At 42.5% G+C, this 16785-nt stretch overlaps 1 protein-coding gene across 10 annotated transcripts in view; it reads left to right on the plus strand.

Annotated features, from left to right (window-relative positions):
- MYO9A (myosin IXA) overlaps positions 1 to 16785 on the plus strand; it is a 172894-nt gene that overhangs the window by 21518 nt on the left and 134591 nt on the right. For all 10 annotated transcript variants that reach the window (XM_085588568.1, XM_085588569.1, XM_085588565.1 and 7 more), the window contains exon 2: positions 10061 to 10982. In XM_085588568.1, the coding sequence (XP_085444694.1) occupies positions 10140 to 10982 (843 nt within the window). In that variant the 5' untranslated portion in view covers positions 10061 to 10139. The remainder of the gene's footprint in view (positions 1 to 10060; positions 10983 to 16785) is intronic.

Raw genomic sequence — 16785 nt, forward strand, 5'->3', positions numbered from 1 at the left:
CACCTGCAGAGCTGCCTCCAACAGCAGAAGGAGGATGTGGAACTGCTGGAGCCAGTCCAGAGGCAGCCGTGGAGCCCCTCTGCTCTGGAGCCAGGCTGGGAGAGCTGGGGGGGCTCACCTGGACAAGAGAAGAATCCAGGGACACCTCTGAGCCCCTTCTAGTGCCTGAAGGGGCTCCAGGAGAAGGACTTGGGACAGGGGAAGTATTTCAATTAAATACTTGATTAATTCCTGCCTTTTTTTTTTTTTTTGGTTAGGTTTTTTTTTTTTTTTTTTTTTTTTTTTTTTACCTCTGTCTGATATCAATATTTTCAAAGAGCTACAAAGCTTGTGTTTCAGGTAGCTGTCAAGAACTATTTTTAGTGGAGCTGTCAGGTCTAATTCAAGAGCTTTTTTAGTACTTCTTGCATTGTGAGGCGGCTTTTGTTTTTGGTTTCAAGTCCTGATGCTTTCAGAACACTCTTTTCTCAAGTTTAAAAGCCACTCTTGTGTTGTGGCATTTGCCTGACAGTTTAATTTTCAGATAGAATATATTGGTTTGTGGTTCCTTTAAATCCAGCATCCCATTCCTGCTCTTGATTGTAAATTATCATCATCTGTGGGCTGAATATTTTTATAAATATGGCCTTTAGAGGAAAAAGACCATTTTTTTCTGTGAACTAGTTGCTGAAGGTCTTGTTTAAAATATGACTCATCCTGTTTGGTGTTTGTTTTGGTTTTTTTTTTTTTCCCTTTGTAAGGTAACTAAGCCAGATCTGACAGTACAATTTTAATATTCTTTTCCCTTTGATCTTTGACAGCATGATTCTTAGTTCTCTAAGATCTGTTCCTTGTGTTGCATGGGCTGTGCAGAGAATCTGTAGGTTACTACGAGCCTTAAATCAGTCTTTGGATAATAGAATCTTGCTTCTGCATGGACCAGGAGGCTTTCATGTTGGTGCTACAGAATTTTCAGTTGTTCTTAATTGAGAAGAAACACTAATTTTGGAGAATTTTGAGTGCTTGGTTTAAATGTGTGGAAGGTACCTGTATGGCCTGGCTACAGAGATCAAATCCCTAAAATATATCAATTCTTTATAAGTTATTTCTATTATTCTGATAAAGTCTTTAGATTATTAAATATCACTAAGCTGTTTGAGATGCTGAACATGGAGAGGAGACAGATAACAAATGGCATCACCTCTTACTTAATATGAAACTAAATCCAGCCGGGAGCAGTCTCTTGATTTCCTGACGACACTGCAGCTCCTGCTGCTGAGGGCTGACCTTCATTGAATGCAGAGAAGATGATTCTCTGTGGGGAAATGATTTCATCGCCCATGGAAAACGGGAAGGAGGTGCAAGGACGAGAGGCAGCTGAAGGGTGAAGTTAGTTGAGGATTGCCTTTGTTTAAGGAGCATTTAAAAGAATGAGGATGGGCTGGAGTGGAAGCTTTGGTCATTTTGTTGGCGAAATTCAGACTTGTAGCAGAAGAAACCAGCAGCTGCACGGGCACATGGCACTGTAAGATTATGGACTCCCCAAAAATAACTTTATTTCTGTTCACAAGCTTGAGAAAAGCTGGACTGTAATGTCATTTAAGAAGTAGGAGACCAAGCTGAAAAATTGGAGAATTGACCTTTCAAACTCTCATTCATTAACAGGTATGTTCTACCTAAAATGGGAAGACATAGGATTTGTTTGCTGCCCAGCCAGAGTTAATTTGTATGGCTCATTTTCATCTTGAACAGTAAATGTCTTATCAGGAGGAAAGTTGGAATCTTCTTGGCAGAAGAGAAAGCTCTTCTGGGTTTGTGTTGGTGGGTCACAGGTAATAATTCTTGTGAAATGCAATAAAATTGTGTAGGGAACACTGGAAAATTTTATTTGAAATGGACTATTTGCCAAAATGTTTTCTGAGAGAAGGCTTTAAAACCATCCCTTCCTCACTATTGGACATGGTCCATAATCCTCCATAAAATGAGGAAAGGGAGAACATCAGTAACCACATTATTACATTTTAGCCCACTGCTATTGCACTTAAATTTTACTTTGTTCCTAAGCTGAATTATCTTCTTCATAATAACTTCAAAACTCCTAAGACTACAGTAAAAATATCTAACATTATAATTATTTGACCAAGTAATCAAAAATAACATAGTGACATTCAATTATGTAAATTGTCCCTAATTTTATATTTTTAGGGAAATACAGTGTAGGTCTCGTCACTTCCATAGTGGTTTAATGTTTATTTTCCTGTGTCTGTGGACTCCACAATAAGCAAGGCTGAGAGGTGTCCGTGTTTGTCTTGGCTTGTGCTGGAAGTGCATTGAGTTTCCCAAGGACAGAGAACATTGAGGAAGGATCCATGCTGAGGATCTATGGGAGGACGTGATTCTTTAACCCAACAAAATCCTTTGGCATGGATCTATATGCTGATATTTATCAGTATATTGATATATGTAGTTGATGTAGATCAATATCTATTTATATGGCAATATTCAAAATACTCTGCCATTTCATCATAAAGGTGAGCAATAACTTCTTGGTGATAACATATAAAAAGAAATTTTTTTACTGAGCTGCCCTTTATGTCTGTTATCTTTGGATACTTCCTAATACAGCGATTCAGTGCATTTAAGTGCCAGCACAATTTTTTTTGTGCAATTCTTGGTGCTTCTGTAAATCCTTCTGCCTTTTTCTCAGCTGTTATCTCAAGTGTGGTGCTTGTTGGAGCTGGAAGTGATCCTGGAGTGCCTCCACATCCTTCAGCAAACTTCCTTTTCAGCACGGCAGTCCTCAGCCTGCTCCCACCACCTTCAGAAGTGCATTAAGAGGAGAAGGATCCCTTGATTTCCCCAGGTTTTGTTCTCTGAAGTTCTTGGGCTCCTCTAGGAAGGAAGTACCTTGTCCTTAATACTGGTGTAATTCCTAAGCTCTCAAAAGGTATCTTCTGCAGCTCTTTTGGGGCTGGGAGATGCTCCTCGGTGTGAATTCCTTTAGTCCTTGGCAATGTCACTTACACTTCATATCCATTGTTTTTATCAGCTTCAAAAAAAATTTTATTGTAAGGGTTGCTGGTTTTCAGGCTCTATATGTGAAATTTTAGCTGCAAACTAAAATATAAGTAGCTGGGCACAGAATTGTAGAGCTAAAAGTGAGACCCTGAGTACATTTACAGTTTCTACAGCTGTCTCTTTGCTTACTGGCTCTGCACTGTGCCTGCAGCACTGTGTGATTGCCAGTGATCTGTGGTTTTGGGATATCAATTCTATCACTTTGTTTCCAGTTGGATTTCCTGAGGCTGAACTGCTCTGTGTCCACCTGTGAAGAGCAAATCCAGCCAGTCAAGTAGAAAATCTGGTATTTTGGCTGTTCATGTGAACAGAATTGCTGTGTTGGTGAGGGATGCTCTGTCTGAAAATTTGTTGGGGCCTGGAGCTAATCCAGGAAAACCTGAAGGGGCTGTAAATGTAGTTCTATCAGTTTATAAAATATTTTTCTGGGTGTTTGGAACAGGGTTGTCCTACCTCTGGCCACTGACTACTTCATTAGTCATTAGAAGCAGCAAAACAAAATGTAGCAAGGATTTGTTTCCCTTCAGGACTCAAAACACTCACGGTACACCAGGCTCTTCCTTCGTCTCTGCCTTTTTGTTAATTCTTGCCATTCACTGACAGTTCTCATTAGCCAGATAGGGAATATGGGAGCAGCAAATTAAGTTAAATTTAAATGGTGCTACCATTGCAGCCTGAGAGAGGATCCAACAATTCCTTTTGTTTCTTTAAATTTTATTTTTTATATTACTATTTTGTTGGTTTCTGGCACAAAAAGCCAAAGGAGCAGCTGGAGGATCCCGTTCTCCGTGAAGGGGGATGTTTTGGGAGAACAGAAGTGCTTCTACAAGTCAAGATTCAGTGACTCAAATCTGAAGCTCAAGAAAGAGGAACAATCCAGGAGAGGATTTTCTTTGCACCACTTGTTTGAGTTTCCCAGCATCAAGCAGAAATCCTGTGGCGGAAGTGAAGATGGAAGTCACTTCTCCCATGCAGCTATCCCAGTCAAAACTTCACCAAACCTTTTTGTAGTTGCTTTATTTAATTTTCATTTCTTTGGCACTACAGATGATGGATCTGTGCCTTTGGTAGCATCTCCAGCCAGTGAGGCAGGAGTCATGCAGGCAGGAGGTTCATTCACTGCATAGCCCAGGTTAAGTCCTTGGATGCTGACTCATTCCCTGCACAGAAAGTGCTTTGACCTCAAGGGAGAGAATAAGTGATTGTGCTCTTATTCACATCCTAATTCAGTTCCTCCTTCATCAGAAATGTTTGCAACATGTTGGGAGTAACTCATTTCACAACAGCTTTTCTTGTAATTTTTTTAAGGCTTTTGGGGAGGGGGGGGGAGTTTGGACGTTTTTTGTTTGTTTGTTTTTGTGGTTGGTTTGTTTAGTTTTTGGGTTTTTTTCCTTCCCATTTTGTCTCAGCTGAAAGGTCTGGTAAAAGCTGAGAGATTTCCACAGGAGATGCATCAGCAAGAATGTGATAGATAGCAACATCCTCACCCACCTCCAGTTTCTAGAAGAGGAACCACTGAGTTGTTGTCATACATAGGGAAATACCAAAACCTCAAGACACGGTGATTGCAGGCTCTGGAAGGGATTATTGTGCACTGAGGTGCTTTATGTATTCATGGACTTCTTTATATCAGTGTCTGATTAAAGCATGGGGGAACCAAGCCCATCTCTGAAGGAGAGGAGGAAACACCTCTCTGGTATCCAGGAAGGAGCTCCCAGGTGCCAAACTGAACTTCAAGTGTTATCCTCCACTATAGAAGTGAACAGACAAAGAGGTGACAAGTGCTGAATAAAACTGAAAGACACATTAAAAATCAGTGTGATATGACTTGTCTCAAATTTTTCAGGTCATGGAAGAAGCTATGGATCTCAGAAACAACTTAGAGAATACTTGCAAACTATTCTAGTTCCAGTGTGGGCAACTGTAGGTCTTTGGGAACAATTTACATAGGGTGAGCTGTGTCACTGCTTCTTTTGTGTTCTGGGAATCCCCCTTGGAGGCTGAGTAGGCATCTCTGGCTGTACAAGCATCTTTACTTCCAGAAAAATTCCCTTCTGCTTGAGGCAGGATGGTTGACACTGTCCAAGGGTTTGACACTCCTTTCATTATGGCTCTTGATAATAACAGCCAAACCCCAGTTTACAAATCTCACGTAGACTGAGGGCATCAAGGAGGTTTAACTCAAAATCACTTGGGTTTGCAGAAAGTGAAAGGACACCAAATTTTTATGTTCACTCACATTTGCCTTGAACTCTGGGCAATACAAAGCAGGTTTAGCAAAGGAGAATTTCTTCCTTTCAAAGGAATTGTGACCAGATGCAGAATTTTAAGGGGAGAGGAAAGAAGCCCCTGGAACAGTCAGATGTGCATTGGATGTTGCTGCCATTGTCTGTGTGTGTCTTTGCTGTTGGTGCCTGTGGGGTTTTGTTTTGGTGCAGTGCCAGGTCCAGCAGGGTCCTGTGTTGCTGCAGAGCTTCTGAGAATGTGTCTCCACTTCTGCTTTCATTTTCTGTTCTAATTTAAGTTTTCTCACTGCTTTGGCATCTTGCTTAGGTACCTCAGTCCAAATAAACTGCTCTGAAATTCAGCCAGAAGACCTTCCTTCTATATGTGGACAATCCTGGAGTACTTATGGGTGTATTTTTCCCCATCCAAGCTTATCATCCTTTTAGAAGTAAATTTGAATTGTGATTACAAATCAAGTTGAAGACATCCCTGCTCATTGCAGGAGGGTTGGACTAGATGACCTTTAAAGGTCTCTTCCAAAACAAACCATTACAAGATCTCTGTAATGCTTCCAAATCTCACTTTTTCTGTGATAGAACTTTCATTCTGTTGGATGAAAATAATTTGCATAAATATGTGTTTTGGGTACCATCACTCCTGCACACAAGATTCTTTGAGAGTGGCCCACATAGATTATTAAGTGACAATAATTACATTTCTCTCCCATTGGCAAGCAGTAGGAAGAGAAAAACACAGTGACCATGGAAAAGGAAGATGATAAAATAAGAGAGTTAAGTGTTATGTAGATTCTGAAAGGAACTGACATGTGAAAAGGCACAATGATAACCAAGATGTTGAGCTTCCACCTGGGTATTCCTCCTGTGTGTAGCTGGCACAGATGTGTCGGTCTGGTGTCACTTTTGATATCACCAAGGTATTATTTTGGGTACCAGCAGCACAAGTCTATTGGCTGTCACAGGAGAAACATCTTGTGCCCACAGATTCAAATTAAGCAGTGAAGTGTGTTTAGATTGGCAGCCAAGAATTAGTGCCCTGCATGGTGTGTTGGGAGGTGCTGGTAGATGGATTGGGGAGAAAGTTTCCCTGTTTCTGGAGTCCCTTGCCAGGTTAGGGAATGTTATAATAAACTCAGTGAACTTTGCTTCCAGAATTGCCCCTTTAGCAGCCTCAATGCTGACACTGATCCCTGTTTTTTCCAAATCATTCGGTATTTGGCAAACTCTGCACATGATTTCAGGCTTTAGCTGTCACAGATTATTTATGCCGGGTTTGGATGCTTCCAGTGGACAGTTTGTTTTGGATTTTTGCCACGTGCTGCTAAGGCTGTCCCTGAAAATGAACATATTGAGGCTGGTCTTTCTGAATGTGTATTAAACTGTGATCATACAGAAAAAGATAATATAGAATGTAAAAATCAATATTTACTGTTTAGTGTATGTAGAAAGCCTAATTAGCAAACAAAGTTTTCATCTTTTTCTGTCAACCTGCTAATAATCAGATGATTATTGTCAGTTTTATCAGAATCCTCTGAGCCTTCTCCTTAGAAATAGTAATTGATTTTATTATGTAGGAGAACCCAAGTAAAATATCGGTGAACACAAGTAATATAATTAATTTGTAACCATGTTTTGAAATTGTGGGTTTTTTTACGTTGGAAATAAAATTATGTTGGTGTAGTAAAATTGAGCAAAGTCAGCATTCAGGATTAATTTGAGAAGAATCTTCATTCAAACCTAGAAAATGAAGAGTATATAGAAAATATTAGGATGAAAGTCTATGGTCAGAGGGCTGGAGCCAGGCTGGGAGAGCTGAGGGTGCTCACCTGGACAAGAGAAGGCTCCAGGGAGAGCTCAGAGCCCCTGCCAGGGCCTGAAGGGGCTCCAGGAGAGCTGGAGAGGATGTGGGACAAGGGATGGAGGGACAGGACAAGGGGGAACAGTTTTTAACTAAAATGGAGATATTTAGATTGGATGTTAGGAAGAAGTTTTTTCCTGTGAGGGTGGAGAGGCCCCGGCACAGGCTGCCCAGAGCAGCTGTGGCTGCCCTTGGATCCCTGGAAGCATTCCAGGCCAGGTTGGATGGGGCTTGGGGCATCTTGGTCTAGTGGAAAGTGTCCCTGCCCATGGCAGGGGTGGAATGAGATGAGCTCTAAAACCTCTTCCAGCTCACACCATTCCATGATTCTGTGTTTACTTCGAATGCCATAAATGTTTCCTTTCATAGGTATGCAGAGTCCATGAATTTTTGGCCAGAGTGTTCCCAGGAGTTTGCAATAGGCAAACATGTATAAATGACTGAAGTGTAGCATCATTTTTATATGTTCATCTGTAAATGTAGGCATGTAATAACTCAAAAGGCCTTTAATTAAAATAGTGCATAGAGCAAGTATTAATGGGTGACCCAATACAAACTTTGTGCCATACTTTTCATGATCCCATTTAATGTTTTGTCTAAATGCAAAAATATTAATTTTTAAAGTAATAAATTAGCTTATACAAGAGCCTGCTGGAGTGGTTGTTGTTAGGAGAACCTTTCTCCCTGATATATGCTAATTACCTTAGGATGGATATTTCATTGCACTATTTTCTCCAAAATGCTTTGGAAAAGCCAACTGCATGCACAAGGTGTGTTGGGTTGGAGCAACCTGGGACAGAGTGTTGGATGCTGACCCAGGACCAGGCTCATGCGCAGCAGGGCATGGGAGACCACAACCCATTAACTTCATTAACATTGCTTTGACCTCCCTCAACACTCTGAGCCATGTTTGAGGTTGCTAGCAGTAAACCCCGTGGCACCCCTGGGATTTACAAGGCTCGAATTAACACCCCGTTGCTTTCTGATCTTGGAAGCTTCTGGTCTTTGAGTGGTTTTGTGGGGAGGACTTGGCTCTTCCATGTCCCAGAGCTGCTGAGGCTTTCAGCATCTCCATGGAGTTCATGCTTGGCTTGGAACCCTGCTGGATTCAAGTTGTTTGGATGCAGAAGGCACAGGTGTTTGTTGTTACCAATTCCATGCAGAATAAACATCTCTAGAGATGTTTGGGTGGGGTGGAGTGGCCTGGTGCTTTATAGTGTATTTATTGAGTGTGCAGGAGGAAGGAGGCAAGGTCAGTTTGCTCAAGGTAAGCAACTTAAAGTCCTATTTGCACTTCTCACATGAGTCAGCAGTCTTGGATATGCTCTGATAACATCAATAAAAATAGCCAGTCCTTTTGGCCTCAGCTTTGAAGTGAAATCTGGGTGAGAAATTACCGAGCTTAAGTATAGTGGGGGGTTTGTTTGCCCCTTCTTGATGAAAAGCTGCTGCTGAAGTTGCAGAGCTACACGAAGCAAGCCCAACCCAGCACTTCCCTGACATCATCCCTGTTGCATCTGTGCCTGTAGCAAAGCTATAGGAAAGCAGCTGGAACACTTCCCAGTGTATAATGTATGTCCTGCTACCAAGCAATGCGCCGCGAATCTCTGCCAGATGTATTTCACTGGGACATATTCATTTCTGTGCTTTGAAGTGCGCGTGGCTGGGGATAATATACTTAATGAAATATTGGAGCGAGAAACAATACAGCATAAAATAGTGCTGTTCATTTGAGGGCCTCAGAAATGAAACAATTCTCCAAATCCCAGCCTTGGAGTGGATGCAGAAGATGAGGATGTCTGTACTTGGACTGAAGGTCCTGGATCTGGAAACCTGGGGGAGACTGCAGGAACAGGGTGACCAGTGAAATGCTTTCCTTGAATACTCTTCCCAGCATCAAATATCTGAAGTTCCCTAAACCTGTTGTGGGTTTTGACTTAATGTTTTTTTGACTCTTCTTGACCATTTTGTTGATGCCAGGAGGGAACTGTCATAGTTGTGGGGTCTTGCTCCAGTGGGGCAGTGCTCAGTGAAAAGCTCAATGTTACAAATAACATTAGGATGCGTGTCATGTAAGCTTTAATCTGCATGAAGTGTCACTTCCACCTGATTGCCCAGATCCTGGTTCTGAGGGTCCTGTTTTTCTCCCTAGTTCCCTTTTGTTTTTCTTTTGGAATAACTCTTAACATCTTCCAGGGCAGTTTGGAGTTTGCTAGAATTGGTGGAGAGCCGGGGCCCTTTAACTCTGAATTTGCTTTTATCTGGGGCTGCTGGTGGTATGTTATCTTGTAGTGATGAAATTTGAGAAATCAGCTGTACATTTGATGTTTCATTGCCAGAGATATGGGTTTGTTTGGTTTTAAGCAGTAGAAGAGAAATAAAAAGTGCGATGTAGGCAACAAAGGAGTTGGTTGCAATAACTCACATCCAGTGTGAGATATGGACATCTCTGAAAAAGGGTGACTTGTTAGGGGAAAAAGTTCTGCTGGTTAAATCATCATGGGTTCAAAATCTCCTGGTCAGGAAGGAAAGGAGTTTATCTCCTCTTCACTGGCACAGGACTGTGAAAAAATGCATCTGTAAGAAGGGCCGGGTGTGCAGGGGAAGGTGATGGTCATTTTGTTTTAGCAGCTAAATTTTGTGGGTGCTGAGTACCATGCACCCATGGGATTGATTCAGGAGGTTGCCTGGTGTGTTGCTCACAAAATTTTCACTGAAAGTCAGAGGGTGTTTCTGATACTTCAGATTGGGGGCAAAATTAACAAAAGCATGAGGTGCTGTGGGAGTTACATCTGAGTAGGGGGAGTCCGTGTAGTGTTTGGGTGTTGAATACCTTTATCTGCTACAGCTTTGGGGTATTTGTAGGATAACACCTAACTGGTTTTATTTTGGTTTTTTTCAGCCTTGCTAACATGATGACCTGACAAGATAGAGCACAGTCCTGACTATGCAGCACAGGGACTGATGGGAAAGGATCCAATATGAGTGTAAATGATGTTGGAGGCAGACGACGCTTTGAGGATAGCGAGTACACGCTGCACATCTACCCCGGGAGCATCGCCGAGGGGACAATCTACTGCCCCATCACCGCCAGGAAAACGTCCACGGCCGCCGAGGTGATCGATTCGCTCATCAACAAACTCCAGCTCGAGAAAACAAAATGTTACGTCTTGGCCGAAGTGAAGGAGTTTGGAGGGGAGGAATGGATCCTCAACCCCACGGACTGCCCGGTGCAGCGCATGATGCTGTGGCCGCGCATGGCGCTGGAGAACCGCAGCAGCGGCGAGGATTATCGCTTCCTGCTGCGGGAGAAGAACCTGGATGGCTCCATCCACTACGGGAGCCTGCAGTCCTGGCTGCGGGTGACGGAGGAGCGGCGCAGGATGGTGGAGCGGGGCTTCCTCCCCCAGCCCCAGCAGAAGGACTACGATGACTTGTGTGGTTTGCCAGACCTGAACGAGAAAACGCTCCTGGAAAATCTCAGAAACCGCTTCAAGCAGGAAAAAATCTACACCTACGTTGGCAGCATCCTCATTGTTATTAATCCCTTCAAGTTCCTACCTATTTATAACCCCAAGTATGTGAAGATGTACGATAACCATCAGCTGGGGAAGCTGGAGCCCCACATTTATGCTGTGGCAGATGTGGCTTACCATGCTATGCTCCAGAGGAAGAAGAACCAGTGCATCGTGATTTCGGGAGAGAGTGGCTCGGGAAAGACACAGAGCACCAACTTTCTGATTCATCACCTCACTGCCCTCAGCCAGAAGGGATTTGCCAGTGGAGTAGAACAGATTATTCTTGGAGCTGGCCCAGTGCTTGAGGTAAGATGGAAACGATAGTGTGGAAATATTTTAACGGTGAAAAAAACCAAACCTGAGTAGTTGGGATTTTATTGTGACACTTAACTCTGTGGTTATCTGCTAAATACTGATAATAAAGTGTCAACAGTGTTATCAATGAGAGAAGGTTGTTTCCACCTATAGAATATTACCTGCTTCAAAAAAAAGAGGATAAAAACAAAAATATAGTAGATAGCTTGCTGCCAAATTTGTTCATGCTTTGTATTCACTCAAGTGTTTCTCAATGCAGGTTTATCTTGGTAGTTTCTCAGTGGGAAAATGGAAATGAGAATTATCAGTGGCAATTTTCTAGTATATTGAAAAGAGAATTCATTGCACACAATGTATTGATAATGTTGTATTTATGGAGTTTCTGTGCAGTCAGCTTCTTTGAGCTGGGAAAGAAATCAAAGGTAACTTTCATGGTCATAATTGTGTTTTCTAACCATGAGTGCTTGATTTGGCCACTTACTGGTTACTTTGAGGACTCTTCTTGTGTATTAGAGGTTAGATAAATTTGGCCATCAACTTTTCAGGTATGAAACTCTGAACTGGGATACCAGCATTAATTAATTAATGTAATGAGTTTGCCCCGTAGTCTTTGAGATGGTTTTCTTTGGAATTGCTAGCTTTGCTGGTTAGAATTTTGTTGCTTAAAGCCCATCTGCTCATGGGTGATGTGTCAGCTGCAGCTGTGCCATTGTCCTTGGAAGCCATGATACGTGGAGGTGGTTTGGTGCCTGCATCCTCTCCCTCTCCCTCTCTGGAGCTGATGAGCAAACATCAGACCAGGCTCCCATAATTAGTGGTGGTTACTGTGGTGACCCACATTGCTGACCACATTAATTTCAGAAAACTGGTATGAAGACTGTTTGTTGCATTCCACCTCCAGTTCTGTTATTCTACCTGTTATTTATTTAAAACACTTCCATGCTCTTCAGTTTTTGATAGGTTGTTTAATGTGTCATGTTGGACCAAGGTAATTTTGTAGTTCTCTTTAGCAGTGTCAGAGGGAGCATCTCTGTCTAGGTTAGAATTCTGGGCGTGGGGAAGAGAGATCTCTGTGAAATGGAAGGTAAAAGGAAGTTTGGGGAATGGTGTTTTTCTTAGATTCTGCTTTTCTCAGGAATAGGTCTACTTGCTTGGTTCTTCGATGGAGAGAGGCATGACAAATGGTTTGTTGGGAATCCTGCTCTGGTGGTGGCCACTCTCTTCTGGGAACCATTCACAGAATGGTTTGGGTTGGAAGGGATCATCCCGTTCCTCCCTCTGCCATGGGCAGCAACACTTTCCTCTATTCCAGGTTGCTCCAAGCCCTGTCCAACCTGGCCTGGCACACTTCCAGGAATGGGGCTTGGATCTTTTCTGCTTAACCTGTGCCAGGGCATCTCCACCATCACAGGGAAGAATTCCTTCCTAATTTTTAATATTCTTTTCCTTTAAAAAGCAGCTTTGTAGTTCCTCTCCTTGGTCTCCTTGGTTCCCTTTCCTCTAGAGGAGGTTGCTCAAAGCCCCAGTGTCTGGCAAGTTGTGTGTGTTGGGATGAGGTGGAGGGCAGGGATGCACTCCAGCCTTTTGTTTTCCTTTCGCAAGATCTGCAGCTGTTTTTGAGGGAAAAAAATCCTGAATCATATCTGTTATATTTTTTTTTTTTTTCCTGTTGGAACAGAAGTTTGCATTCCTTCACTCCGGCAGCTGGACGGCTGCTGTTGTGCTGTGTCTGCTTCCAGGCCTCTTGGAAAAAGTGGGGGTAATCCAGAATTTCTTCTGCTGTGCCAGCACTGGTCCCAAATAGTCACAAATCAGGCAGCCTGAAAGATAAAGTGGCTATATTTCTGCTTTTCCTTCTCTTTCTAGAACTTCCCAAGAAAGGGATCTTGACAGCAGAGCTTTGGGTTGCATTACTCTGCAAAGCATTTGCAGATTTGACCTTTTGAGTTGTGGTTGAAATAAATTGAATAAACTCTGGAAGTTTAGATGCCAAACTTTTGGGGATTTTTCTTTCTTCTTTTCCTTTGTTCTTCTTCTCTCCTCCAGACACCTTCTGCATTCCCTTTGTTTTCCCTTTGCATATTTAAGATCAGATTGTGTTCAGCTCAGGTTTGCCTTTCAGAGGCAGCGACACAGCTTTTTGTGGTGTGGCTTCTGATTTAGGGACTGGAGCAACCAACAGCTCACTTGGACCTGTTGAATTCTTTCTCTGCTTGAAAAGTGTCTCTGGCAGGACAAGTGCACGGAACCTCCTGTTCCTGGGAATGCCTTTGCTGTCATGCTCACACAGCAGGAGCGGAAGTGGAGCAAAATTAAGATTTTTTTTTTTCCTGCAACTTCTCTGTTTTCCTAATTTACCTTTTTTGAACAGCTTCAGGCTATTGTTTGGGATTTCTTTTTTTTTTTTGTTGCATGAGATTCCTGAGTCTTGTCCAAATTGGACTTCTGGGGATGGCTGTCAAGACAAGTTGTTACTGCCCTCTAAACATGGTGACATCATTCACTAGTTGCACGTACTTTGAGGTGTGTACTGAGACCAGGCGCGTCCTTTTAAAGTGTATTTGATGTATATCCTATGGATTTTCTTTTTCCTCTAGTGGGATTTAATAGGAAAATTTTGTTGTAGTGGTGCTCCTTGGAGTGGCTGCAGTATGCTTCTTTTGGTGATAAATGAGATTTTAAAATACTTGCATATTTATATATTTTAAAATAAATTGTATTTCTTAAATATCATGCTATTTTTTCCAATAACAAGATCAATTTTTTTTAAAAAAAAATATTATTTTCTTTATATTTTTCCTCAGTTTCTCCCCATTTTCTTATAAAACACATTTTGCCCTGTAAGAACTTGCTTCTTCAGCAGAGCTGAGCTTACTAAAATTTTACACTCTGGCTCTTTAGTTTCAAGCCTGAGTCCTCAAAATCCATAATTTTGTGCAGTTAATTGAGGAAGAGTTCCACGTGCTGCAATTCCATTCTGTTTCTGATTGACTCCATGCAATACTTAAGGTGAAGATGACAGCTCAGCTTGATCCTCCATCAGGAGCCCAGAGTGCCACACCTCAACAAGACGTGGAAGGATTGGAGCCTGTGCAGAGAAGGGTCTGGAGCACCAGGAGCAGCTGAGGGAGCTGGGGGGGCTCAGCCTGGAGAAAAGGAGGCTCAGGAGGGACCTTCTGGCTCTGCCCAGCTCCCTGCTAGGAGGGGGCAGCTAGAGGAGATCAGGCTCTGCTCCCAGGGAACTACAGGACGAGAGGAAATGGCCTCAAAATGTGCCAGGGGAGTTTTAGGTGGGAAACATTTCTTCACACTGGAAAAGATGTGGCTGCCCCATCCCTGGAAGCATTAAAAGGTTAGGTTGGAGATGTTGAACAACCAGGTCTAGTGGAAGGTGTTCCTGCCCAGGGTAGGGGGTTGGATTAGATGACCTTTGAAGTTCCCTTCCCATCCAAATCATGCCATAATTCAATTTGTGCTCTGCCTGGAAAACTGTGCTTTATCCCTGCAGGGATATTTTATCCCATATCTAGGGAACTTGTTGATGTGAACTTGGAACAGTTTTCTCTTTAATTAAATTAGCTAGAAACATCTAGATGAAGTTTATGTTGTATTCCGAGCTTGTTTTTATAGACTGTAACCCTTAGAGGTGGGATGTGGATGGGATCATCACCTTGTAGTGGTACATGGTACAGCCTCTAAGCATCCTCTTCCATCCTCCTGAACCATGCTTCAGCTTTCTGGGGAGCTCTGATTGCAAGTTAATTTATTATATTTTGATAATTTTTTCTCAATTCTGCATAAAACTGCAAAAGTAGAAAAATCCTGCCTGCCTCAGGTATGCCCAAAGGTCCTCAGACAGGTATTAGATTAACCTTGGTCTAAAGGAGTCTGCACCAGATTATTTTACCATTGGTCGCTTTCTCAGCATCTCATTTGTCACAGGAGTAAAGCCATAGCAGCTACACACAGCAGATGTGTTGTCTGAGCAGCTGTTTATTTGCCTTTTCAGACATCCCAGTGGGGATCTCTCAGTTGCTTAATAAAAAAAAAAAAAAGCCAAGAGCTGTGTTCCTGGGAGAGGCCTCAGAGTACAGGCAGTGGCCAAGGGGAGCTGCTGCTGCCCTTCACAGCTGATACGCATCTGCAGCATCTCTGCCAGAAAAAAAGGAATTGGTTGCTTGAATTGCTATGGAAAGAACTGCAGAGAGTTTTCTGTAGACATGGCCCTGCTATTTGCATTCCCAATGGTGGTGGTTTGCACAGGAACCTTAGGAACAGCAGCTGGAGTTGCTTTTTGGTTTCTGGAGCAATGTTGTGCAATGTGTGTGTTGTGGTTTTGTGGGGGAAGTCAGAGTTGCCACCTGAAGGCCTGGGAAGCTGAAAGCCTTTATTTTTTTATTTCTTTAATCCTGATTATGGGGTTGTTAGAGGGAAATGCAGGCAGCATCTAGAAGATGTTGAATGTTATTTTCCAGCACTTTGTGATAATGTGCAGGGTCCTTCCAGCTGAATCCATCCCTGGCAGCTGGAGGTGCAGCCCTGCGAGGTGTGAGCAGAACAACTCCACACTGCTGGAATTGCAGTGGATGCTGCTGAATGTTTCCAGAGCCAAACAAAGAGCCATTGAGTCGAGTTTAAAAAATCAATTAACTGGAATGATCAGGCGTGTCCTGGACTTCCAGTAGGTTCGGGTAGCATTGGACAACATAGAGGGGCCAGAGCTCCCTGTGTACACAGCCTCTGCTGCTTGTCCTGTGTGTGCCAGACCTGGAGTTACCCGAGAGAGGACCCAGCTCCACTGGCAGATCCCACACCCTTAACTCCTGTACTGTGGAGTACATAGGAATTAGGGTACCATTATTTGCCTGTGACAAGTAACATTTGCAAATGAACCTTATTCATATTTTTACCTGGAATAATGCTAATGGGATGTAAACTTTGACTGTATTCCCTTTTTTTCCCTATTCCTACTTGGAATAGCATTAATGGGAGGTAACCAAATTTCATTAAAATGGACTTAACAAAAGAAAATAGATTCTCTGATTCAGTTCACAATGTTCAACTTCCAGTACACTAATTTTTAAATAATTGGCTTTTATTGTGTTTCTCTAAAAGTTTCATATCCAAAAAATTAGATTTATATGAAGGTGAGAGGGAAGATTTATTCTTCTGCTCATTATTCACTTTTGATCATTTTTGACCGATGATGTGTGCAATTATCACCACTCTGCCATCTGAGTTTGGGATAGGTGTGAACGTTAACAGCCAGGATTTTTTCCCTCTGCATTCTTGCCTCCCAGTGCCTGGAAAGGTTAGAGAGAGAGCAGCACACGGAGATTATCCAGCTGATGCCTAATGTGGGAAGAATTTGTGCAGGCCTGACACAAAGGACTCCCACAGCAAGGCTCAGGCACCAACTGCTTTTTCACCAGTGCTTGCAAAATGCTGGGATTCTTCAGCTGGGGAGATTTTACAGTTTCAGGCTCTGTATCAAACAGCATCTTGTTCATCCTTATTTCTGACACTGAATTATTCAATATTTTCACTGTAGAGTGTTCTTGCCATATCCAGATGGGCTGTATCAGTGCCTGGGCCTAATATTGTTACTATTTTTTATTACATGCTATCTTCAGCAAATGTTTTATTACTCCAAAGTCCAGATTATTGCAATTGAATGACAAAAATTGGTGTTTCTTTCCTGAGATGACAGTGGGGAGATGGATTTTTTATTAAAGCAGGTTTATATGAAGCTGCTTTTTCTCCACCCTTAGAAATTAGAAGCGATTTTGTTTCC

This window comes from Lonchura striata, chromosome 10 (genome assembly GCF_050655825.1).
Source record: "Lonchura striata isolate lonStrDom1 chromosome 10, ASM5065582v1, whole genome shotgun sequence".
In the NCBI taxonomy this organism is placed as follows: domain Eukaryota; kingdom Metazoa; phylum Chordata; class Aves; order Passeriformes; family Estrildidae; genus Lonchura; species Lonchura striata.